The sequence below is a fragment of the Danio aesculapii genome, chromosome 2 (assembly GCF_903798145.1).
Source record: "Danio aesculapii chromosome 2, fDanAes4.1, whole genome shotgun sequence".
In the NCBI taxonomy this organism is placed as follows: domain Eukaryota; kingdom Metazoa; phylum Chordata; class Actinopteri; order Cypriniformes; family Danionidae; genus Danio; species Danio aesculapii.
In genome coordinates, this window is record NC_079436.1 from 21,297,477 (window position 1) to 21,325,238 (window position 27,762).

The following is a 27,762-nucleotide window of genomic DNA, read 5'->3' on the forward strand; positions in this document are numbered from 1 at the left end:
GACACAATCTACATTGTAAAAGCGCTATAGAAATAAATGTGAATTGAGTTGAATTGAATAATGAAAGAGTTAAAAAATAAGTTATTATTATTATTATTATTATTACCTTTATTTCACCAGGAAAAGCACATTGAGATTAAAAATCTCTCTTACAAGAGCCTCTTGGACAAGATTAGGCAGTATACAGTTCACAGGGGTTTAACAAACAAAAATTAAATAACAGGTAACACCATTCATTGATCAAAACACACAATTAATGACAGTAAAAACTGTTCAGAACATCTACAGGCCGATGTTTCAAACTCCAAATTATTTATAAAAAAATTTTAAAGCATGTAGTGAAACCAATTTTTTTAATTGCAACTTTGTTTGGAGGTTATTCCATGCAAAAGGAATAATAAAATAAAATACACAACTGTACATTCATTCAGATGGATTCTAATAATATCTCTGGCTAATTTCGTCCACTGTGTTTATGACGGGGTGATACATATTTTGCTGATGTTCATATCAAACTGAAGTTCTCTCCCAGGATATGCCTTCAGTTTTTTTGTATTAGTTAGTTAGTTTATGATAATATTTGTGGAACCAACATCACTACTTGCTATACACTTTTATACACATATACACTTATTTAACAACACACTTTACATGCCAATTTGCACATAACAGCTGCACATATAACGTTGTATATAGTAATAAACACGTACATTCACTTGTCAATTGTATATTTGCACTCACTACTTACTTCTATTTTTTTTTTTAATATATTTATTATCTGTTTTTGTCCTGTCTCTGTTATCTTGTTCCACTGTAGAAGCTCTGTCACGAAAACAAATTCCTCTTATGTGTGAACATACCTGGCCATAAAGCTCTTTCTGATTCTGATAAAGCTCTTTCTGAGATGTAATATTGGTTGCAATTATCAGAAAATTTGAGAAGTATGTTGATCTAGTCTCTCTGTCTCTCTCTCAATTCAGTTCATCTCAGTTCAATTCAAATAAGCTTTATTGGCAAGACTTGTCAATTATTGACAGAGCATTGCTGATTATACAAAAACAATTAATAAAAAAGTATAGTGAGGATTTAATACATACATAATATTTAAAACAATCAGAAATGTGATAAATACATAAATAAGAAAAAGACTAATATGATTATTAAAAGGATAATGAAAGAGTAAAAAAAAGTTCAAATGTATAAGGATACAAATAAAATACAATACACAATGCATTCATTTGGATGTATTTTAATAATGTTTGTGACTGTGTTTATGACAGGCTAATACATATTTTGCTATTGTTCATATCAAAACTGGAGTTCTCTCCCAGTATATGCCTTCTTTTTTGTCTGTATTAGTTAGAGATGTAATATTGGTATTTGTAATTATAAATTTGAGAAGTATTTTGATCTCTCTCTCTCTCTCTCTCTCTCTCTCTCTCTCTCTCTCTCTCTCTCTCTCTCTCTCTCTCTCTCTCTCTCTCTCTCTCTCTCTCTCTCTCTCTCTCTCTGACGCTATCACATTTAAATTGCTCTCACAGTAACTAATATTATTACATTTATTTTAAATACAACTGAATGTTGCTAAAATTGAACCAAAACGACTGTCGAAAAAACAAAAAAAACAAAAGCCTGGCCTGTAATATGTTGTTAGTGACGTTTTACAAAGGTGCAACTAAATCTTTAACAGCAGATGGAGCCATGCGATGGAACTAAGGGAACAGGGAAAGCCCTTAAAATCTTAAGTGCAGAAATATAGGCTGTTTACCACTTCATAATCAATACACGCACATGAAAATTGTCTGAGCGTTTATTTGAGTGTGTATATATGCTTTTACAATGTGATATCCATCTATTCATATTTATTCTATATTACATTTAAGAACTGTAAATTTCAGATTTTAACTGTTTATCACATATTGAAGTTACTGAATACATATTACACTGAAATAAAAATAATAGTGATCTAACGATACTTATTTCTCGGTCTAACTGTTCCTTTCTTGCTGTTGATATGATCGCTACGCAGAATTTAAAATCAAGGATAACGTTAGTGTTATTATTGTTATTATCATCATCATCATAATTATTATTCTAACTGGGGTTGTGTTTAAATATCGCATAGTCGAGCGCCTGAAGCAGTGATGAAGAAATCGGTCAACTTTGAGCGGACTCGGTCTGTCATTGGACGGGCTGCGCGAGCGCCCCGGCCGTGCTTTTATTTTTAATACGAGGGAGGGGGTTCCCAGAAAATACCTCCTCCTGCTGTTCCTCAGCTCTATCTCGTGAATATCAAACAGTCGCCGTCTCCATATTGGAAGCAGAAATCAGAAAACACGGGAAATCATGAAGAGGCAGTTTCCGACGATCCTTTAAGCGCGCAGTTGTCGCCCTTCTCCGTTAACGTTACCGCTCCGGGAGTTTAAACGCTAGGGTTCAGACGACGCGCGGGTCATTTATTCAGCCCACATTTGGAGCTTTCATGGTCAGCTCGCTAACGCTATATTAGCAAACCAGCCTCCAACTACTTGTTAGCCATTCGGCGCTGGCGCAATTGATTTTTTTTGTTATGCGCGTCGTCCGTACAGGCTGATTGATCAAATGTGTGTCCGCGACGCTTATTTTAATGCAACAAAACGCAAAGATTAGTGGTCGGCTGCAGTCCGTTCGCCCACGCTAACCTGAGCGACAGCAGTCTGGAGATCTGCCATTAACTCGACTAGCTGTTAGCACGAGCAGAAACACGGACGCGGCCAGAACTCGCTGGAAAAAGGAGCTAACATCTCGTTTCCATGGACAACACGTCCATAATAACGCAGGTTACGAACCCTAAGGAGGAGGAGATACTCTCGACAAATGCTGAGAAAGGTGAGTTGTTTTTTGCTGTGTTGAAGTTGTTCGACGTAGCGCGTTTTGTTAGCTTTAACGTTACCCACCATTTTAAACGAGCGGGCTGCGAGTCTGCGTTCGCGGACAACAAACATTTCAGGCATTTTATCCCCCTGTGCACTCTAAAAAACTGCTAGATAAGGCATTTATCTGCTAACTTTTAATATGCTTTTATGTGACAGCGTGTTGCTGTTGAGGCAAGATAATCGGCGAGTGTGTGTTTATGTAACAGAGTCGCGGTTAAAGCGCAATGTAAACTGCCGAAGAGCGAAAGTTTGGGCTCTGTCAGCGCTGCTCGCCCCTGATGTGGATGCAGACCAACATAAACATGTTTCTTTCTGTCACGAGGCACAAGTGCTTAGGCAGAATTGCATAAGTCGAGTGCTTTAAAGGGCACATGTTTTATTTAGGGCGTTTTTGAGAAGCGCTGGACTTTGATTTGTTTCTCTTTCAGTCAAGTCAGCACAGCAGCAGGAGTACTGAAAGTGGACATGTTATGTAGGTGCATATCATTTAGCTTATAAACTTAACAGCTGAGTTAAGTAAATTGAGTTGTCAGGAGATGAATTAACGGTTTGTTCATGTTTTTCAAAAATAGCCTACATGTTTTGTTTGGAAAGTTAACTTAGATTAACTGTTGAACATTTTAATTTATAGAAAACAACACCTACATATTTGATTAATTGTTTTGTACTGCAAGTTTGCGGAAATCATATGATTAACACTTCTGGTGCAGTTCACTTTTTATTTCAGTGAGATGAATGTACTGTCTATGGCAGTGACTATGTTCAATGTTTGGTGTGTTTATGGTGCTAAATGACTATAGATTAGTTATAATCAATTGTGACGTGCTGTGACCACGTTTTTAAAACAATTTCCAACTTGCTTAAAATGTTTATTAAAAAAGGAAATCAGAAGTTATCAAACCTTTATTCAGAAAAATATCGTGTGTGTGTGTGTGTGTGTGTGTGTGTGTGTGTGTGTACAGTACTCGGCATAATTGAATACATCACATTTTGAAAATAAATATTTTTAATCATTTCTCAGTGAATATACTATAGGCAATGTATTTTGGTGCATTTAAACAAAACAGATTTAACAAACAGATGTATTCATGTATTAGGTATTCAAATAGTATTTTAGTCACCAAAAATAATTAGAAATTAAAAGATAATACAATTAAATTAAACCAAATTTTGTTTAAAATTACAACCTACAAACTTTCAACTCAATTTTTACATTTTTTTTGCTTCTCTTGATTTTTTTTTTCCCCCTCCTTTTTTAAAATTTGTATTTAATGTTTTTCTATAACGTACATTTGGGTGTACTTATGCTGAGCACTGTATAATCCAAAACATGTTTGACTTTGAAAAACCAAGGTTGAGGTTATTTTCACAAAAATGAGCTTTCAGCAAGTTATTGTTTGCGTAGTGTTTTCTTATTTGATCTCAAACACAACTTTTTTTCAGTACCATTAAACCTTTGGTTGCATTTTGTGTTTTCACACAGGGGAAGTGACACAATCTATACCAAGTTTCCTATCAGTTTGATGTAAAAAAAAAAAAGGTCAGAAACGTCAAAACTTCATCATAGAGCAAAGTATGCATATGATTGATGGTTTATTTTAATTTGCATGCATTTCCAGAACATAAATCTGAAATTTAATAAAGTTTACCGAACTATTTAGTTTTTTTTTATTGCAGATATTATTATTATTATTTTTTAATATAATTTTTATATAAACAGTAGGATTTTTTTTTTTGTCTTTTTATCACTTTATTAATCAGAAGATGCTCTAAAGCAGGGGTTCATACAAACTTTTTTGAATAAAGGGCCAAAAAACAAATATCGTTGAGAGCTGTGGGCCAAAGATAAAAATAGCAAACTACTTTACATTAAAGTTGCCATGGGAAATTCCTTATTTATTTCACAATACTTGAAAATAAATAAATCACTTTGAATCATATTAACTAATGCAGTATAATTTTGTAATTGCTTTAAAAACGTAATCCCATTTCTAACACAGTGAAGTTCAATGGTGAATACTATTTACATAGGCCTGCTAGATTTCTCAGTTTTTTTTAATAGTGATGAATAAAATTGTATTTTTTTCTGAATATTTAGAGCAGAGATGCCCGAAACTAGGTAACCATTAACTGTGACCAACATCCCATCTGAGAAGAGAGGGAGAATGATAGGGATGGTTTAGGTATTGTCATTTCAAATTTAATGTGACCTTTTGTTTATTTTATTGTTAAGCTAAAAATAAAGCTAACTGAAAGTAAATGTTTTAGTTTAAATGCTGTACTTTAGTTTAAAACGTACATAATGTCACCCGACGGATAGAGGACAAGAGAATTTGGTGAGCAAATCAAGGCAAAGGCAGATTTTGCTTGACATTTTAAACTAAAGTGCAGCATTTAAATTGAAACATTTACATTCAGTTAGCTTTATTTTTAGCTTAACAATAAAATAAATCAATAAATAAAAGGTTAAATTAAATTAGAAAAAATACCTAAACAATACCCAAATCATCGCCATTGTTCTCCCTCTCTTCTCAGATGGGATGGTGGGTGAAATCAAAGGTTACCATAAGCCAACTTTGGCCCGCGAGCCCTAGTTTGGGCAGCTCTGCTCTAAAGAATCAGAAAAAGAAAAACATTTTCACTATTAAAAAAACAGAAAAATCAAGTAGGCCTATGTAAATAAAACCCTCTACAAAAACTTCCTTAAATAGGAATTTTTAATGGGAAAGAAACGTGAAGTTTGGTGTAACTATTTAATGTAAGTGCACCTGAATAGATTTCTTGCTTGGTGTAATACCAAAAAATAATAAATATTTTTAGTAAACAGCTTTTAACAAAATTAATATACTTTTATATAATAGACTAAAAGTATTTACAAAAACACAGTGGAAACATTTCCTTTCCACTGGCCCCCACAAAAAGTATACCAAATTTTTAAAACTGGCCAGTGAGTGAAAAATGCCAAAAACATCTTGAAATTATACACATTAGATGAAATTGAAAGTAAAAAATATTCACATGTCCCTGCTGCAGAGATGCGCAGTTTATCGAAGCTTCCTTTGGCACATCTGAGGATGTCCGCCTCGGTGACAGCAGGCATTTGGATGGAGCACTTCCAGGGCTTTACCTTTGACCTCAGTGTGGCTGAGAGAAGAAGCTCTCCAACAGCTGCCCTCTCAAAACAGCACAGAATAAAGTTGAACCATCTAAAATGGTCCTTGCGCTCTCAATGGCCTATTAGGCAACACTTTAAATGCCTTTGTGACTCACATGCTGCCTTGATTTCATCCAGACAGGGGTTCTGTCTTCTCAAAAAAGCCATTAATGAGGTTTTCCAGCATGTAAATTAACATTAAGCCAGAAGTAATTAAAGGCAGTGGTAATTATAGGGTTTCTTTAAAGGCAGCAGCGTCTTCTCATGCCTTCAGCTTTGATGGCATCTGATAGTTCACCGCAGTGATCAATGTCTCTGGCCCATTGCCTGACAGGAATCTTTTCTAGCAGTCAGTCCACAATTATGTAAAACTTCCTGTGCTTCACTGCATTTTTGTTCATGGTCTGTTTGTAAAGTTCATATGGACGCAGTTTATATAAAACCAATGTGGGTGCTTTTGTGAACTATATATTGTGCTCTTTATTTGAGCATTTTAGTGAAACTTAGATTGCTGAATACAAAATGTGTTATTTAAATTCACACTAAGATGCTGAAGATGCTTATTGACATGTCAACAAAATAACACATCATAATGTTTAATTAGAAGCTGCATTATCCATTAAAGCTATAGACAACCCTCTTAAAGCTCAGTAATAATGCTGTAAATAATGGCAGAATGTGTCCAGATTTGTGATGCACTTCTAAATGTGGGTGTAAAATGATTGCATAGTCTTATGTTTTGAGGTGAAACACTGAGATGGCTCAAGGGGCGGGAGAGGAACTCTCTGCTCCCATAGGCTGTTTGTTTTCTTAGCCCTGCCTCCTCAACTTCTGCCCCTCCCCTCTTTTTCCCTCCCCCTTAAATATTCCCCCTCTCCCGCTCGCCTGTGCCTCTGAAGTCGACACTGAAGCTCCAGGAATGAGGGAAAATAGCCTCTGTCCCTTAAAATGGTGCTGGAGTCGGCAGCCAATGAGTGCAGGGACGAAGGTTTAGGAGCCTAAAGGGGATGGGGTGGGGTTTGTGAGCAACTGGGGTCTAGTTTCATTTATTTTTTTCTGCTTGTCACTATTTTTAAAGGGTCTTTACTTGCTGTTGACCTCAGTGCTAGTATTTGGAGACTCCGCTGTGGCGCTGGAATGAAGGCAGATTATTATTAGTTTGTGTGTGTGTGTGTGAATGAGACGACGACTGTGAGGGGCTTTGATGTTCTTTTATTATGTGCAGTGTATTAATTGTAAAGCCTGTAGATTTGTAATAGTTTGAACATTTAATTACAGATGTCTTGTGACGTCCTGCGCTGGGAGAAAGCTATTTCCCTGATGGGTGTGCTAATTTCCCAGTGACTGTAGAAGTCTCCTAGAATCTTATATTAGCTTCAGGGTGAAAAGAAACCATTTAAAACATAAATTCTAATTTAGGGGGCGATTAAACAGCACTTTTTTGAGGAAAACACAAAAGTTTTAACTTCTCATTTATATTATTATTGAATTGTGGGGGCCTGAAAGAGCAAACATTTTAGATTTTTTTAAAATTATTACTGTCTTTATGAAACTACAAAAATGGGATTTATTGAAAACTTTATCATATGCATGCGTGTGTTCAGTCTATTGGCATTTTCAAGATGATCATGTGATCTGATGATCTGAAAAATCCAGACATGACATCATAAGAATAAATGTTTTTTTTAATATTTAAGTTGAAAAGGTATTTATAATTGTAGTAATGATTTACACTGTTGCTGTTTTTAAGTATTTTTGATTAAATACGAAGATTTTAAGGCGAAACGTTATTTTTCCAATTACAATCTTACCAACACAAAAGATTTGAACAGAATGTGTGCAAATGTGTATTAATTAATTAACGGTGTTATTTTACAATTGGTTGTAACAAGTTATTTTACAATAATTCACTTTTTCCACATTGTTTTATGCTTATTCTGTAATGGATTAAATTGATTATATTTCTCAATTTTTAAAAAAAACAATAGCCCATTATGACAAGGTAAAAATGTGTTTGAAATCTTTGCTATTTTTTTTTTTTATCGCATGTTCTTAAGATTTCACAGCCTTTGCTCAATACTTTGTTGAAGCACATTTGGCACCAATTGATAGTTTTCAGTCACGTGACCTGTGAGGAGACCAGGTGGGCATAAAAATAATGGGCTGTAATGGCAGCTACACTTTGATCTCTATAGAAACGCAACACAATCTGTTTATATTTCCATCTTTTTCAAGCTACAAATATTTAGGTAACATATAAACAGAACAAAACAGAGATGTAATCACAAACTATAAATCGTGGGCATTTCTGATTCATATTCTTCACCTGGACCCTTTTTCAGTCATTTAAAACGCTCATGTCCTTGTCAGAGCTCCAATTTGGCAATTAAATTTTTTTTAAATTTATTTTAAATATATTTTTTACATACATCTTATTCCTCAGTGATTTAGTTATTGGTGATGCTGTTGTAGTGTGTAAGTGTCTGCTTTTATATTTGATGTCGGTTTCTTTGGCGTAGATTTAATATTTGCTGGTAAAGAAAATTTGTTCAATTTCAATTTATACTTTAATTGCACCTAACCTCCAATTTAGAATAGAAACTGCATAAAAAGCATACAATTGTACTGCGAGTTATAGGTACCTTAGAATGTTATAGGTCAATGATGCTGCCATTAGGCACAGATCCATAAACTTCTCCTTTCTGTTCTGGCTGTTCTTTCTATGAAGCATTTCTGTAGAAGCACAGAACAGCTATGTCTCCGTGTCGGTTGGTAATATTGTATCTTATTGCACAACAATTTTAGCTAAAAACAAAAGAAAAATCACTCAGCCCATTACTTGGTAGGGGGCAATTAGGGGGACGTTCCTCTAATTGTGTGATGTCACTTGAAAACTATCAATTACACCCTTGAGACTTTTCTAGTATGATGCTACACTTATTTTTGGATAGTTTCTCTTATTTTCTTTTGTATCTCATGCTCCATCATATTGGATAAGAAGCTTTGATGCACAGCCATTTACAGATCTCCCCAGAGATGTTCAATCAGATTCAGGTCTGGGCTCTTGCTGGGCCACTCAAGTACATTCACATAGCTGTCCTGTAGCCACTTCTGTATCTGCATTTGTGGTTAAGCTCAATTTTGTGTTGAAAGATCCTTGTTTTTATCAAGGATGTTCAGTTTCTACCTCTGATAAACAACAAAACAGTGTGATGCTGGTGCACCCCCATGCTTCACTGTAGGGATGTATTGGCCAGGTGATGAATGGTACCTGCTTTTCTCCTGACAAAAAGCTCAATCTTAGTTTCATCAGAGCAGAGAATTTTGTTTCTCATCATCTGAAAGTCTTTCAAGTGCCTTTGACAAACTCCAGGTGAGCTGCCATATGCATTTCGCGAAGGAGTGTCTTCTGGTTGCTTTTCTGGACAGTTCTATTCTCTCCACAGAGAAATGTGGGAGCCGTTTCAGAGTCTCCTCATTATTATCATTTAGTTTGGCTTTTGGTGCTGCAGACTTGTTTCTTTAATTGTTTGTGGAAATTTATAGGAAAATAATGAATTCAATCTCTTAACTACGATTTGAAAATGTTATATAGATAGATAGATGGATAGATAGTTAGGTAGGTGTAAATCCATTTTGGAAAAGACTGTAACATCACAAAATGTGTAAATAGTGAAGTGCTCTAAATACTTAATCTAATCGGTGTCTAATAGTAATTTTATACCTTTATAATCTGAATTGGGGGTTACGCATTACTAAAGTGTGTCTAGTAAAATAGTCTATTTATTGTTGCTGGAGTTTGATTAGTTGCCAGATTTTAGGAAGCTTATCAGCCAAACCTGTCAAATGAGCAATAACAAGGTAAATTAGTATTGTAGATTGTAGTATGAAGGTTCATAGTATTGTAGATTAAGGCATAAGATGCCACTTGATGTCACTGGGGAAAAAGCATTTGGATTCATTTACAATGTTAAGTATAAACGCATCTCCAATCTGTTTTTGTCAAAATGTATTAATATAAGAAAATAGGATTGCGCTTCTTATACAGACATGCACTGCAGTCTGCTACTTTACAAATCCAGTCCTTAAAGAATTTATTGAAAAATGTGTACAAATTATGGAGAGAAAATGCTAAAGTCTGATAATGTTACTCAGAAATTATCTTATGCTTAAACATTCCAACTATTTTATTTGTGCATATCCCATAATGTGCATTGTTTATGGTTTCCATGACATTGTAAAGGGATAGTTCACCCAAAACTGAAAATCTGTCATGAAAACCTGTACCTGTAACAAACTGGTTGGACTTTCTTAAGTTGAACACAAAATAATATATTTTGAAGGAAGCTGAAAACTATTCATCGACTTCTACAGTATTTGTTTTTCCTACTATGGAAGTTACGTGGTTTGTTAATGGTTACATGGTTTTCACTTTCTTCAAAACATTATTTTGTTTCATCAAAATAAAGAAACTCAAAGGTTTGAAATCACTTTAGATGATAGGTCAGTCATTTTTTATTTTTTCCCTTTAACACAACGTCTCTGGTGTCATAAAAACACGACAATTGCATTTATTGACGAAAGTATTCGTTCAGTATAATAATTCAAGAGAACATGCTTCGTTTTTTTTTATATAAATGTAATATTTAAAACAAAAGCTGTCATATGATCACATCTCTGCAGGAGCTCTGGCTGTTGTATAATACAATTAATGGCAAAATGAAGGTTTGGAACTGGATATTTTGGTGAAAGTAACTTGAAAATAATACAAAAGTAGTGTAATGCATTATATTTTCAAGAGTTTAAAATTCTAATGTAATAAATTACAATAAATTGACAGTAACTAGTAATATATTACATTTTAGAAGTAACTTGCCCAACTCTGTTTATAAGATATCTGAACAGAAAGGCACCAGATTTTGTCAAAGCTTATCACAAGCAACTCTTTGAAAGCTAAATATTTGAGAGAACATGGTATGTGAAGTGCCAAATGGGAATCTGCAAACAAGAATATGAAGCAATTATCAGTTTTTTTAGGCAGGCTTTTGGCTTTATTTCCACAATTTTAACTTATTTTCCACAATTGTTTATTTTTGTTGTCAGTTTCGCTGTCTAACAGCAGTCTGAAGAAGAAGAGGACTCGTAGCATCTTCAGCTCGTTGTTCTGCTGTCTGAGGAGTTACGATGCTGACACTCCTGCGACCCCCAACAACAACAGCAGTCCCCTGCCTCCACCTGTGGAGGAGAATGGAGGTCCACCAAAGGTGAGACGGCACAAACATCTCCTTTACACCAGAAGAGATCCACCATATCAGACGTGTATTGATTCACAGGCTCTATCTGAGGCTGCTCCGTCTCACTGTCATGTTTGTTTTGATAGAAGTCATCACAACTGTCTCTCTGTGCAGATTGTATCACGTCTGTTTCTCAATTATTGTCCATTTGTCTTGTGGTTCAGCACCTCATTTCTTTTGCTGTTTGTCTCATCTCTCATGTCCCAGTGTGACCAGGTTGAGGTCATCCCTGTCCCTAGTGTATGTATGACTCCACTCCACTGCCGTCTGTCTGTCTATCTATCTGTGTGCTCTTGCATGCCGCATGGAGCGTTACACTCAAACCGGCTCTGTGGACAGTGATGCACTTTGCCTGATGGATGCATGCATGCTCTGTATATTATACTGCCACTGAGAATCCTAACATTTTACCACACAGTTTTGGGGTAAGGCATTTAGCTACATGTGTTGGCTATGTCTACCTTTGGCCTTTTTAAACTGTGAGGATTATGACTGCTTTATAAAAATGTTTATTCAATTATATTTTTGTAAGTTGCAAGCAATCTTTTTAGTCCAAAGACCACAGTGTGTAAAGGGTCAAAACAAATGGTCAGTAAGGCCACTTATTTAATTTTATTTGACCTTGATTGCTGGTATTTTTTTGGCCTGTTTTGGCATTGTGATTTACAGTTGCTGGAAAATTTAGTCTTTTTTGTTAATGTTCAGTTTCTTTTTCACAAGTTTTTTTAAAAAAAATAAATTTTTAAATTATCTTTGAGCATGAGAATTAGCAGAATGTGTGGAGAAAAAACAAATGGTTGAGTTTGCAGTGCTTTAAAAATTTGTCACGTTCAAACATTTGAGGTCAGTGTGATTTATTTATTTATTATAATTAGCATTTATTCTGCGTGGATGCATTTGATGAAGACTTTTTTTGGTAAAAGACATTTATAAGTTTGGAATTTTGAATAAATGTTGTTCTTTTGAACTTTGTTTTTCATAGTGATTTTATAAAATCCTGAAAATAAATGATTTTCACAAAAAATGCAGCTCAATTGTTAGTTTCTGTAATAATAGGAATTTAGCACTAATTTAGATTACTGGAATGATTTAACTTATGAAGTAACAGAAATCTGGAGTAAATGATGGTTTGTTTTTTAAAAGGAATTAAAAAGATTGAAAACAGAATATAGATCTTCAAATTTGTAGTAGTATTTTTGAATAAATAATAATAAATGCATCCTTGGAGAACATTTCTATAAACAAATGAAAATTTTATTGATCCCATTTTTTTAGACTCCTAATGTATGAGTAACAATAACTAGGCACACATGGAATCAGATTTTTAGCCTCATGATCAAACTTTAAAGATTTCGCCATCAGATTTTATCAATAGTGATCACATTTTGCCCTAGTGAATTTTCTACAACATGATGTGCTGTACTATTGTTTGTGTACTGAACAGGAGCTCATGTCCAGCCGAACTGTAAGTGTCCCGGTTGTCTCTCCCTGTTCATTCATCAGTTGTGACTGAGATCATGACTGCACTCCAGCGGTTCCTCCTGAGCTTGATTCATCCCATTAAACAGACAGGGATTTAGATTAGATAGCCTCGACAGCATACTGCCTCCCTCCATAACAAGATTGCCTTCGCTCGTATTGAGACGTTGCAGCGAGGATTAGAGATCTGGATCAAGAGAGGCACCCATTCACCCGCAGCTTATAAATAAAGTGATGGGATTTCAAGCAGGCAGTCAGCGCCAAACTCACTCTCTAACCTTACCCATCCTGCATCTCTGATTAATGTGTGAAAAACCTTTTAATCCCAGAGCACGGCTGTAATCCTTTCCACTTCTGCCCGGAAGAGCTGGGATGTTACTGCATGAGCGTCATCGGTGCACCTCAGGAAACACACTTCCTAAAATGCCCAAAATTTTCTTTTACAATTTTCAGAGGAAATGTTTGGGAATCTTGCTGCTTTCCATTTTTTTCTCCATTTTCTGCACATTTCGCTTACTAATGGTCTAACACATCGAAGCTCAAGCCCAAATTATACTTCTGCAAGATGCAAATTTTAGTACGCACATACTGTAGAGCAATTGAGAGCAATTTTTATTCTTTTTTTTTTTTTTTTTTCCTAACCTCACAAACATGTACATGCATATAAAACTACACCAGAAGTCAAGAAAAATTGGCATCCATTTTAAAAAGAATAAAAGGATGCACTTGACTGAAAACCAAAAATAGTGTAATTATGTTATATATATATATATATATATATATATATATATATATATATATATATATATATATATATATATATATATATATATATATATATATATATATATATATATATATATATAAGTATTGAAATTAAAACAGTTACTCTCTTACTGAACATTACAACAAATTGGACAATGGCGTTTTAAGCTTTTTAAAAATCTGTTTGTTTTTTTTGTTTTATTAGTGGATTTTGTTCATGCACACTATTACATTAAGCAAACTTTGAAAGCTGTGCGTTCAAACTTTTACGCATAATAGCAAAGTATATTGTGGGCTTCTCTTCACCTGCTCTGTTTATAACATTAACTGTGTGTGTTTTGCATTTCCACAGCCTCCAGAGAAGTACCTCCTCCCTGAGGTTAACATTAATGACTATGGGAAGAAGTGTGTGGTAATAGACTTGGATGAGACGTTAGTGCACAGCTCGTTTAAGGTAATTCATTCATTAGTTCCTGTGCAGATTCTCATTAAATATTTCCCAAACAGAAACATCCAGGAATGGGTCACAGAAACTGGGGTCCGTTCTTCGTACCTCGCTTAAATGATCTAAGATAATTTAGCAGATGCTTGATCTTTTAATCTTGATAACCGATCTCTTCGCGAATCAGATTAAAATGTCTGGATGAACTGATCTGAGATCTCTGCGTGTGTTGTGAAGGACGGATCTATCGATCCTCAATCATGATCAGCAACGCAACGATTGGCTGACGGCACAGCAGCTTAATGACATCATCTGATCAATATTCAATTATCCATGTGAGCAAAATTACATAAAATTCATAGTAAATGGTTTGGTAAATATGATACGCAATAACTTTACACAATTGTTGTGGGCTGCATCCTTTATACTTTCATGTGTCAAAGAGTATTTAGCAATTTATTTAGTTTTAAATTTTAGAGTGGATATTCTTTACTATAGCCTAGGCCTATTTTAGTTTCTTAATCGGCATAAGGAATTTAAATTAATTTTGCATCAAAAAAGCATTTTGATATTGATGAAGTTGTCTGCAACTTTTGCAAAGCATCAAATCACAGACATATTAGCTGTCAAAACATTCATAACTGCATAAATTATTGTTCCTTTATAAAAAAAACAAACAAACAAAAAACAGTTGAATATTGTGCATGTCTGTTATCTTACAGAAATTGTACTAGAGCTGGATCGGTACCTTTAAATAGTACGCATTTGTATCTAAAAAATCCTATTAATAAATGTTCTCCTTGATCCCCTTGGGGTGAACCACCCCGTTTTTGTACTTTTATTTACTAAGTTTTATTTATACATACATTTTTAAACTTTACATGTATATAAACATAATTAATCTTAATTATTTAATATCAAATATGAACTATTATAAATGTGTGTGTGTGTGTATATATATATATATATATATATATATATATATATATATATATATATATATATATATATATATATATATATATATATATATATATATATATATATATTAGATTTTTTTTTTTTTTTTTACTTTTTCCGCCAAGTGTATATATTCTATAGATTGCTACTGTAAGAAAATATCAGCATTTGGTATATACTTTGTGTTACCTTTGCTTGAACTGACCCGATCTAATCTGGTTTTTAGGAAATAAACCTGCTCCCTAGCATGTTTGAGCTACCAGAACTGTTGCTATGACAACAGCTCTCGAAAGAGTTTTAAAGAACGAAACGATCCTGGATCGTGTCAAATCGTCAATAACCAAATCCAGCTAATTGAGTAATCCACGTACGAAGAACGGACCCCTGATGTGTGTGTGCCTGTTTTGCTTAGTGTCTATGACCCGCATTGACCTATTTGCATCAGAGATGTATGTGAATGTGGCTAGAGCTTCCTGTGATGCGTAATGACGGCCCAGTCAAGGCTCATTTGTCAAATAGGAATGCAGCACTCGTGATTTTCATTTTTCATGCATGTGGTTTTCTTTTAAATTGGAAACAATAGTTTTAATCCATTACATTACATACTAGTGATGTCACAATTACTGTGGTAAACCATGGTAGATTTCAAGGTAAATCACAGTACATTTTTTGACCTTTAGTATTACTGTTTAAATGTATTATAATCATTAAAACGGCGAGTGTCTATTTTCATAATTTGCGCGAAATCCTGTAACATTGCGATTAGCTAATCACGAAAGACTGCCATATTAGTATTAGCTTACTAATATTAGCTAATACTGTATTACTGCTGTATTAGTTTCATTTAAATTCTATGCTGCACATTATTAAGAATACAGAGCTGAAGTTTTTAGTTTAAAGTGCAATTAAATGGCTTAACCAGGTTAATTTAGGATACATTTGAGTTTATTTATTTAACAGGGACTTGCAAAAAATTACATTAACCTCAAAGGAAAGATGCATTGTGCCAGGTTTTAGCAAGTTTGCTATTTTCCACCAGCAGTCCCTAGACAGGTAAATCTTAACATGGAAAGTTAGTTTTATTTGGCAACTCATTGGACTACAGTGGTTTGTTTTGTAACCGGTCGATTAAAGTTGGCTGATTATATTGCCATTTTGTTTATCTGCTTTAATTTCAGCCAAACTAAAGGAAACTTTAATTAGGGAATAAGTAAATGAGGAAATACTGTGAACATTCCCTTGCTTTATAAAAGGTCATGTTGAAGAATACTGAAAATGTCATAGAAGGGCTAATAACTAAACGTCAACTGAATTCCAAGTTAATTTTCCTACTGCTGTGGTATGTGAATGTTGTGAAATCTTGAAGGATTTTTCTAAACAAATCATTAAGAGTCATTTTGGAAGTGCAGTCCTGTTTCATATGTACATACAATGTACTTCTCCTAGTCATTACATAAGCTGAAGGAACAAAACCACAACCCATGTAGTTACCTTACATAAGCAGTGCTTTGTATACTGTAGAAGTACACATACTGTAAAATTAGTTGCAACTAATCTTTCTATTTATTTATTTATTTTTTTGTAAGGTTTTAAAATGGCGTTCGCTTATTAACCTAAATCAGTATACAGTAGTCAATGTTTGAAGTCGATCCAAACCTATTGAACACAACAATATTGACAAACTTTTTTAATCAACTTCAAATGTTGACTACTGTGTGCTTTTTTGTTTGTTTGCTTTAGAAAAGTCATGTTATAACGTGAGAATCAAATTTGAGGATTTTTTTCTTTTTTTTGAATAGTCATATTATTGGCACAAGAAAACTTTCTTGGTAAAGTTAGGCATTTGGGGACCAGGTAGTTGTGTTATAACCTTGTCAAGTTTCCAACATTGTTTCTCAGTTTACACACAGCACCTAATTCACAGTTTTGAAATGCATTTGTTTATAATGCCATTTATATTAAAAAATGTTTTTTAATATTTTACAGACAAAAACTATGATTCAGTGTCTTATTGCCCATGTAAAAATCAGCAACTGTGATAAATTTCACTTTTTACAAGACCTCTAAAAACCCACCTTTTTGAGAATGAGCTCTGTATACTCACAGTATACCTCCCACTAGCATGAATGTGAGCGATAAGTCACACTGAGTGATATTTAAATAGGAAGGCTTGTGTTGGAAGAGCATGGACGCCCTCTGCTGTTTGAAGTCTCTGCAGTTTCCTTGTCTATATGCATATCATAAGCAAATTGAGCTTATCACACATCAGTGAACTCAGATTGTGGTCATGTTTTTATCAACTGCTGGTTTATTGCTGTTTGAGATAGTGGAAGCTGTTAGTAAGTCCTCAATGATAATATAAAACTATAAATATTAAAGATTTGAGCATTTATTCATTTATTTAGTCAATTGGTGAGAATTGAAAAAGTTTAGTTTTTTTGTCATTGAAAATCAGGGTTATTCTTCCAAATTTTAGATGTTCAGAAGTAAAATTAATAAATAAAAGGTATTGCATTGTTCAAAAATTAATCTAAACAGTTCCTTGTTGTTATTTTACACAAAAGTGACATTGTCTTGCCTGAAATATAAAACAGAAAAAAACATTTAAGTTATTCATTAAATTCTTATTATTATTATTATTATTATTATTATTATTAGAACATAGAAGGATGGCTGCTATAGCCAGGAAAAGCATTAGATCTCATGAGAAACTGGTCCCCTTTTATCATCTTTATTATGATTGTAAGGCTAATTATTAATTACTATTAATTACTATTAATTATTAACATACTAATGATGGATTTATTTATTTTATTTTAGTATTATTTTAAATAAATAAATAAATAAATATAGATTCTGTCCAATAGTAACTAGACATTTAGAAAAATCAGCTGATGTCACAATTTAATTAAAATAAATTTTGTGTTTAAGTGTGAATTGAGAAATTGGCGCTATAAATTGTGTGTACTTGTGTGTTTTTTGAATGTTATTGTATGCTATTATATATTGTATTAATGTTAATTGTATTGGAATAAATAACATTGACATTACATAAAAATTACACACAAATAAATGTTGCTACTGACCTCAAAAAACAGCAACATATGAACCAATAATGAAGGAAAACAAGTTTTGTTTGTTTATTGACTTTATAAAGCACTTTCAAAACAGCTAGGGCTGACCAAAGTGCTGTACATAAAATATAAAATAACAATAAGAGGTGAAGAAAGTACAAACAGCAGTAACTGCTTAATGAAGCAAGTGCACACAAGTTAGAATAGAATAGAATGCCTTTTATTGTCACTGTACACGCATAATCTCAACGCACATGTATATAATGTACATTTTAGGTAAAGTTAAGAAACATTAACAGCAGAATAATACTTGATTCATTTTGAAATGTTTTTTAAAAAAAAAAAATCACATGCGTTTTATTATAAGGTTGTTCAGAAAAATATAAAGCTCGGATTGGGATTGCTTTGGGTCACTTGCACTGCATTGATCTCCTATCTGACTCTGGGTCATAACTGTGTGTTGTTTGTTCATCTCTTACAGCCCATTAGCAACGCTGATTTCATCGTCCCGGTGGAGATTGACGGCACAGTGCATCAGGTACAGTACTGACGGAAGCAGGTTTCACATTACACTGACATCAGACTGCTGAAGACCTCAGGCTCAATGCTCCAGTGTGTCGAGCAGCAGATATGAAGCCTTTTCTGGGTTTGATGTCAGTGTGGACTGGAGTGCTGGAAGTGGCTGTTCCCTTGTTCAAGTAATCCAGGATAGGCTGTCTGTCCTGGAGGCCTATTCATGATTACTTGCACTAGGTGGCAGCCGTTGCTCTTCATGGAACTCATGCAAATCATGCAGGCTTGATTAATTTCTGTGTTCTTTCATTTTGAAGAACAAAAACAATTATATGCGTTTTGCAGTTATATAATACTGTTTATATTGTGTTCTGTTATTATGCAAGTTTATTTTTTATTATTATTATTTTAGATAATAAAATAGGAAGAGACTGTTTTGTTTTATAGAAATGTATATATATTTTACGTGCATCCATTCTGTTAAATGAATGTTTTGTTTTATTAAATGAAGGAAAAAAAAATTTAATATATATATATATATATATATATATATATATATATATATATATATATATATATATATATATATATATATATATATATATAATTAAATTTTACAATATTGTTTTTCTTTTGTTCAAAATCAAAATAAATTTACTTTAAAATCAAAAATAAATTTTGTTGTTAAAATTATATTATTTTTATGTTACATTATTATTATTTATATTATATAAAACATTGTGGAACATTTTATTATTTTACTGTAGACTTTTATTGTGCTATTGATGATGATGATGATGATGGTTATTATTATTATTATAAAAAAAGTCATTTCAATAGATCTTTTATTCTTTATTTGATGATTATTTGAAGTATTTCATAAAGATTTTAGTATTACACCATCTAATAATGTATTATTTAAATTTTACATTGATTTATAAATTATTTGTGTCATTATTGACCTAAATGGGCTTTATCTCAATATTATATATTGTTTATAAAGAATTTAGTATTTATAATCATCAATGTCATGAACATTCCTTCCGTTACTTGAGTTAATGTGTATCAAATATTGTGTTTCATATTCTTTATTCCATTTAGCATAGTGGTACTATTATGTTTATCATAAATTGACTTCAATAGCTCTGTGTATCACCATATCTCCCTTTGGCAGGTGTATGTGCTGAAAAGACCTCACGTTGATGAGTTCCTGCAGAAAATGGGCGAGCTGTTTGAATGTGTGCTTTTCACAGCCAGTCTAGCCAAGGTTTGTCCACTTCACCACAACACTGACCCATTACCGGTCAGTGTCTCGCAACACAGCACAAAACCTCACTGGCTGAAAGGGTCTAAGTGTAATTTAAGTTAGAAAATACAGTAATGTACCTGCCAGGGCTGTTGGGTGGGTATTGATTCATACCTGCTCTGCTAATATCTGACCCTCCCCTCTCTGTCTCTGTGTGGCCTGCGTTTGTTTTAGCCGCTAATGCATGGGTAAGTGTCTCTATGGCAACTGTGACTCTTCCTGACTGCGTGCCGTCATGTAGCAGTAGTTGCAGACGCTGGTGCCTTCACCTTGACAGCTAACATTGTTTGAGTTTGGCCGCTTTTGTTTTTTTTTTTTTTTTTTTTTTTTTTTTTAGTGATACGCAGTGAAGTTTTATTTGTCGCTCTAGCTGATGTTTGAGATGTGTTTTGCTCTTCTCATAGCTGTTAGTGACATTAGCTGTTGGGAATGAATGCGGCCCACTGTAGTTTAGAACACTTGTCTTGGTTGCTTCAGTGTCTGTTATGTAGAGGACATAAAGGCTCATTCACGTCAACAGCAAGCTTCCTGAAGGCCCTCATATACTTCAAGCGAAAATGAGAGTGCACAAGTGCTGTAATCAACAAAATCATGCACAAATGAAGTTGATTTACTTTGGCAGGTAAACCCCTTTAGTCATTAATAAATGAATGCATCTCTGAGGCTCTGCACACATTTCCTCTGTTAAGTCTGTCTAGGTCAGAGGTGCAAGAGTAAAAACGAGTGATAGAACCACAAATTTAAAAATGACTGATTCAGAAATACATTTTTATGCTCTCTTGAGGTGGTTTTGGACAAAAAAAATTGTAATTGCAAATACTCCGACCTGGAAGCACATTTGCATTTGAGTAAAACTGGTTATAACTAAAGGCTGATTTATACTTCTGCGTCAAGCACATGCATATAGTCAGGTGCAGTCTTTTTGCAGTCCCATAGCCCTCACTGTGGCTGACGCCGACGCTGACATGCACCTCAAAAAATTGTACCTACATGTCACAATGATGCGTAGCACAAGCTCTGTGATTGGCCACTCGCTGTGCCGAGTGTGGGCAGTGCTGAGAGACAATGGAGCAAGTGTTGAGTCCTGTGAAGGAGCTCCAGATGGCAACTTTTGTTTTGCGTTTACCTTATGATTAAAGTTGTTGCACGTCTGCTAGTTCCCGCCTCTGAATGAGCGAGTTTTAGCTACTTGTGGATTAAGGTAGCATTCAGAAAAAAACAAAAGACCTGCGAAGAAACTCAATACAGAGGAATACACCTATTGCCAGCTAGCATTTCGGAAGTGTTATTGTAGAGCAACACAAACAGCACGCAGAAGTATAAATACATCATGGTCACGGCGATCAATCGACGCAGGAGTATAAAACAGCCTTAACAGTACACGTGATCAGCTGTTTTCACTGATGGAGCCTTCCTTGTTTACTGTTGGTTACTAGGTTACCGATACTACAGTCAGCTGCTCTAATGCTGCGTTCACACCAGAGGCGGAAGAAGCGTCAAACGCCAATGATTTGCATGTTAGGTCAATACAAAGACACGAATAGACATCCTGCGGCGCAATTTGTGTGAATGAAGCGACGTGAGTTGAATGTGTTGCGCAATTGACACGCTCCACGCACGTATCGCTCGAGTTCGAAAATCTGAACTTCAGCAGACATTTGCGCCACGTTAACCAATCAGGAGCTTGCTCTTGTGGGGGCGTGATTATGACGTAGCGCCTGTTGTTGGTGTCCCGGGGAAAAATCCTCCTGCTGACACCGACAACAGGTCATCAAACTAGGCTCGGCTCAGTCAGAAGTACCGCTGAAAGCTTTCATCGTCCAGGTTAAGTTTCTGGAGGAGTTTATGAAAATCTAGAGCTGTGTGCACCTCTGAAAAGATCTAGTGGACTCAGACAAGGCTTCAAACAAATCTACGCTGTTTTTCAGCCTTCATAAAGCACATAAACACAGCTATTCTCTATAAAATCCATGTTACCCATTTAGCAACGAAGCTAGAGTCACCGAGCAGACAGAAGCCCTGCCCATCACGTGAATCCGCGTCTGTTGTGAAGTGAATTTGAAGCAGATTTGACGTGCGAATGAAGCAAGTAAACTCAAAATGTTCATGCGTCTATTTACGCGTGAATAGCGCAATTTATCTGTGCTTGCCGCGTCTGGTGTGAACACAGCATACCAACTTGTTGGAAACGCTTAATTCACAGTTGGATTTTTTTTTCGGCTGAAAAACAGCAGAAAAAAACATTTCTGCTGAGAGTTTTGTAAAAAAAAATAGCTGATTTATGTGGAATGATTTTGGGAGTATCATAACTTAAACTTAATGTATGAAATGAAAAATAATACCTTTAACTTTTATTTAATGTTTACAATGCCAATACAATTAAATCCACTTAATTGGTAAATAAAGCCTATCTAAAGTCTATCATACATCTACTAAAAGACAGAAAATATTACTTTACACGCTTTAAACTGTATTGAAAATAAATTATATGAACATTTTCATATTAGTCAGTAATATTACTAAACATAATTTCAATACTAAATAAATATAAATTTACACACATTTACACAAGTAAATAAATAGACTCTGTCTATTTGGTCTAGAATTTTTTTCTACATGTGTAGATTCCATGTGGGCCTAGTTATTACCTTCACACATGCATTTGTCAACTCATCACATTTCTGTTGTTGTTGCACAGTTCCATTTCTTTTCTAAGAATAAAACTAATAACAGCCTGGTTCAGTGCTTTCATCTAAAGGACAAACTAAATAGTGCAAAAATTATTCAAAGCAAGTGTGCAAACTGTTCATACATCAGTTATACTGAGCTACGTTCATACAGTAAGCAGGTTTAAGCAGGTTCGTCACTTACGAGCTACTGATTTAAAGTGTAGCCTATTGATTTCTTCACATATGTAAGCAGGTTTCCAGTCATCTGATTTTAGTCAACAGCTTAGGCATTTAAGTGACATGGGGGACATTGAAATTTGCATTCAGTTTCAGTCCAGTGACACCAGTCATATGCTTAATCACATAAACTGAAATTTGATGAGACTTTTATTTCAGTATGTTTTTGTACTGAAATGGAATATTTTTAGTGTGTCATTCCCTCGTAGCAAACTAATGGGAAGAAGGCGTAATTAAGAATATTGTGACTGAAGCCGTCAAACTGTGACATCAACAGAGAAAGACCGCCAGTCCAACGCGGAAACAAATGGCTAGGCTAGATTACCAACACAAAAAACTAATTTCTGCAGATTAAATTGCACTGATTAATTATTCACCTGAAGAATAACAATGTGCGCTAGCATAATAAACACTGTAATTTTTGATTTCACGCAATCTTTAAGTACACATTAAGTGCCTATGTGATATCCAACTCTTTAATTATGAGATGCTTTCTTAATTGATGTTTTCTCACTGACCTATCAACGCTGCTTGACAAACCGTATACAGTACACTAGGAATAACACTTTTGCTATGAGTATATTGGGGTCTTTATTGAGAGGCACATATTTGATTATGGTTTGTAGGTTTCCTTGAAGTCCTCTTTGTAGATGTTTCTTTTGCATAGAGATGAAAATAGGGTTACGTTGGCCTAGCAGCTTGCTTTTTCTCTGTTTTATATCTGTAATTTTTGCAGAGAGCAGCTGGATGATTCTACAGTGATTCTACTGTTTAATCAATGCATGAGCAGACTAAAGTTTCTTCTTTGACTTGTCTTTGAGTCTGAATGTGTCTGTTCTGTATGTGTGTCTCAGTATGCCGACCCAGTGGCTGACCTGCTGGACCAGTGGGGTGTGTTTCGGGCGCGACTCTTCCGGGAGTCCTGTGTTTTCCACAGAGGGAACTATGTCAAAGACCTGAGTAGGCTTGGGAGAGAGCTCAGGAACGTCATCATTGTGGACAACTCCCCCGCTTCCTACATTTTCCATCCTGAAAATGCTGTGAGTTTTGATTTGCTGTTAAAACTCTAAACCAGAATTTAGTTTCTTGTGCATTTCTTTAGTAGGGTTGAAAAAAACAAAACATTCAAATTGATTCCAAAACTATTGTCAGTTATTTAGTGATTTTCATTGATGAAGCTAATGTAGTCTGGATCCTAAATTACTTTTGGTGAGTAGATTGCATACAGCCTATAATATATTGTTTTTGGGAAATGTAGTGTTAGTTCACCCTAAAATGAAAATGTATTTTCCTTGTTATTGCAAACTTATTAGGAATCAACCCTGAGAGCTTTCTGTCCCTCCACTGAAAGTCTATTCAAGCAAATCTCAGATGCTTTAATGTTAATACAGAGATTTAAAAAAAAATGAAGTAACATGTACAATATTCAAATCTGCTTTATTCTTGTGTATGAAATAGCACATTTGTTCCTGGATGCCAAGCAGATGTTTTTAATGTTCTCTAATCTTCGTTTATAGGTTGGTGTATAAAGGCCAAATTAAATCGTCATTGTATTTTATATAAAGTGACTGTGCATAACCCTTGGCGTAAACTACCCAATTCTGTAGAAGGACAGAAGTCTCTCGGATATTATGTACTTGCTCCATCCTCCACTCCAATATTTCTTCCTTAAAAACACCAAGAGAATGGTCATTAAACCTTAATGATTAAATTACTATGTTTAGTTTTATTAAGTCCCATCCCTTTTTTTTTTATTTTCTACATGTGCCAATTTTAGCAGCAATTAACACTGTAATCTAAACTGGTGCGACAAGATTCTGACTAACTATTGTCACATAGTGATTTAGTCACCTTTAAAGTGAAAATGGCTACATCATTATGAGCATACTGGACAGCCAGATAAGGGCTGTCCTGGAAAGTCAACAGCTTTATTACTTCTATGGGCCTCATTGGTGTCGAATATGATTGATTGAAACAAATTGCAAACAAGAGTTGAGTGTTTCATTATGGCACTGGAATGTTGAGGAATCGCCTGAATGAGGAGTGACGGGTATGGGATTCAATCAGCAATACCTGAGAAGGAAAAAAATAGCGGAACAAAAGGTGATGGGGCGAGAGCAAGAGCGGGTGACAGAAAGCAAGAGAGGGAGAAAGCGACAAAATTCAACTCCCACAGTCCATAAAAGTTCCCTTATCTTCATTTTGGAAGAACCATCCCCACCTCGTCTCCCCCTACCTGATCTCAGACCCCCTTCTATGCTATATGACCAGGCGGAAGCCCTGGGCTCAAGTACCTCCGAGCTCAGAGTTCTCCAATCCTGCAGAGTATGCCAATCCTGCAACTAGTATCAAGCAGTAGCTTAGTGTGAACTCTTGAAATTGTCATTTAGGACAGCATGAGCCACCGCGGGAAAGCAGATTTGAATTTAGCAGCTGATCATGTGATGCACTGAATGTTCTAATCACACCGGTGTGATTTGTACGCATCAATGGGTTAATCATAATATAGTCTTATTTATTAGAGTAAGCAAAATAATGATTAAATCACTGATGTCAGTGTTAACACACTCAATGTCAGATAGTAACTGTGTGTATGTCTGTCGTGAAGGTTCCAGTGCAGTCGTGGTTTGACGACATGACTGACACGGAGCTGCTGGACCTGCTGCCTTTCTTTGAGGGACTGAGCAAAGAGGAGGACGTGTACGGGGTGCTGCAGAACCTGAGGGGCAGGTAGCAGACCAAACGGCCTGCAGCAGGACACGCGCACCAGGACTCTTGACGTAACAGACACTCAAAATACTGCTCTTTTGAAAAGTGCTTATGATAAACCAAAAAAAAACAACAACAAATCAACTTTTTCTTTCCCCTTTTTGACAATATTCAAGTCATAACCATTCTCTGAAGTGTTGCTATGCAGGTAGAAATCCGTAGGGTTAAAGGACTGTGGGGTTTCCTCTCCGACCCAACAAAGTGCCTTTTTTGAATGTCATTTTTATGGGGGAAATTAACATTTTGTACACGACATATTTCCAGAGAAACCTAATCTTTACAAGAAATATATGCTTTAAAAACGGAGGCAGGTCGGACTCTTTTTCTAAAAGCACTGTTATAAAGAGGCCAGAGATTTTTATGTAAAGCTGGGTACACGTCTCCATCTTCTTCTTCTTCTTGTGCTCCTTTTATTTCTCAAGTTTGCTTTAGCTTGTGCCATTATATAGACTGATACTATTATCTAGACTTGTATATGTTTTAGTTTGGGTTTTTTTAAGAGCAAAGGAATGCATTTGCACTTGTTAGGTTGCTCGTCTCACAAACCATGGCCTCTTTGCCAACTAACCGATCTTAAACCCAAAACGATATGTGCCAATTGCTAGTATAAACCGTTTCAGCAAACAGGGCCGAGGCTAATACTGGTGCTTGAGACTAATTTAAATGTTGGACATTTCAAACAAACCTGAAAATTGAGCCCAAAAACGAGTTTTTCTTGATCCGAATGCCTTGGATAAGTAGACACTGCAGTTGTTGTATTTTAAGGGGAAGTGTACTTCACGGATGCGCGATTGCAAATGTATCCCTTTTACTTTTTAATTCGTTCATTGGAGTCGTTGAGAATTGGTACAGATCCATATTTTAAAATCGTTTATAAACCATACCCTGCTGCTGCTACCACTGTAAACTACACTACAGAAACCTCCCTGTAGGTACAACCAGTACCAGCCCAGGGACGAGCGCTGGGCAGCCTGTGCCCGAGCCCCGACTGAGCCTTACAGGGCCCTCCTGAAGTGTTGGCGTTTTGGAAGCGTTGGGCTCAGGCTGCGCAGACTCTCTCCATCACCGCAGTGCCTAATAAACCGAGAGGAGCGGCGGAGGTGGATCCGCTGGCAAACAGGCAATAACCCTCTCCTCCTCTACCCAGAGTCCGCCACGTCAGTTCGGTAACTACTTTATTTGTCCCCTCCGTCTTTTTCATCGTCTACCTCTGTCCATTTCTCTTCATGCTGTTGCGCGGCAGGCGACGGAGAGCTGTTCGTTCTCGCGTCTATGCTCTTCTGTCAGTATTCAAAGTGTATGCTTGTGTTTTCTTCCCACATCTGCTGTTTTATTTGTGTGTGAGTGTGTGTGTGTGTGTTGACGTGCTGTACAGCCTTCTCTATCTTTGTCAACTTGATCATGTTTTGAATTTTAAGCATTTCTTTTTAATAAACACAATCGTTTAGAAACTTCACCGTTTTTATTAAAGGAAGAGTCTACCTGAACGTTTTCCTCGCCCTCTGCTTGTTCTTATTTCTGTTAAACACAAAAGGAGATATTTTGAAGAATGTTGCCTTTGACTGTCGTTGTATGTTATTCGTTTCACTATTAAAGTCATTTGTCCAACATTCTTCAAAATATCTTCATTTGTGTTCAACTGAAAAAAAGAATCTCTAATGGAGAGAGAGAACATGTTCAGTTTTGGGTGAACTTTTGCTTTTAAGAACACAATCAACCTCACACTGTTGTTTTGTTTGTTTTTTTTGCTCACTGTTCATCTTGTTAAATTTGTTCCTCATTTTTTTTCTTCACTTCTAAAAAGTGTCAGGTGCTGTTTTTAATACACATTGGTTTTGGTTTTGGTGAAGCCACGTCAGCACGTCCAGTTAAATTCTGCCTTGTTTCGTTTTTGTTCATGAAGCCATACAGACACGATTTACTCTGGGTTTGGATCAGTTTGGAGAGGCTGTACAGTGCTTATGTTTGGACTAGATTTCAAGATGAATTGATTGATGGTTGTCGCAAGTTTTCTTCCGGACTCTGACATGTTCTATTAAAGCACCTTTTTAAAAAACAGCACAGTGACTTTTTCCTTTTTTTCCGTTTAGTATATGTTGATTAATATTTATATAGTAAGCCTAAATGGATTGATTAGGGTCGTATTGAATGGAGGTTTGTAGAAAAAGTGCCAGAAAACCATCAA

General features: G+C 35.3%; 1 protein-coding gene across 2 annotated transcripts; it reads left to right on the forward strand.

The window, feature by feature from the left end:
- Positions 1–2,259: 2,259 nt before the first annotated feature.
- Positions 2,260–27,635, forward strand: ctdsplb (CTD (carboxy-terminal domain, RNA polymerase II, polypeptide A) small phosphatase-like b). Of its 2 annotated transcripts, XM_056474619.1 has the most exons (8): positions 2,260–2,868; positions 11,173–11,333; positions 11,571–11,603; positions 13,960–14,061; positions 18,565–18,621; positions 19,771–19,863; positions 23,663–23,848; positions 25,417–27,635. In XM_056474619.1, the coding sequence occupies exons 1-8, from the start codon at positions 2,793–2,795 to the stop codon at positions 25,540–25,542; spliced, it is 834 nt and encodes a 277-aa protein (XP_056330594.1). In that variant the 5' UTR covers positions 2,260–2,792; the 3' UTR covers positions 25,543–27,635. The 2 variants fall into 2 exon arrangements, with proteins under 2 accessions (XP_056330594.1, XP_056330601.1); XM_056474626.1 differs by lacking the exon at positions 11,571–11,603.
- The last annotated feature ends 127 nt before the right edge of the window (positions 27,636–27,762 follow it).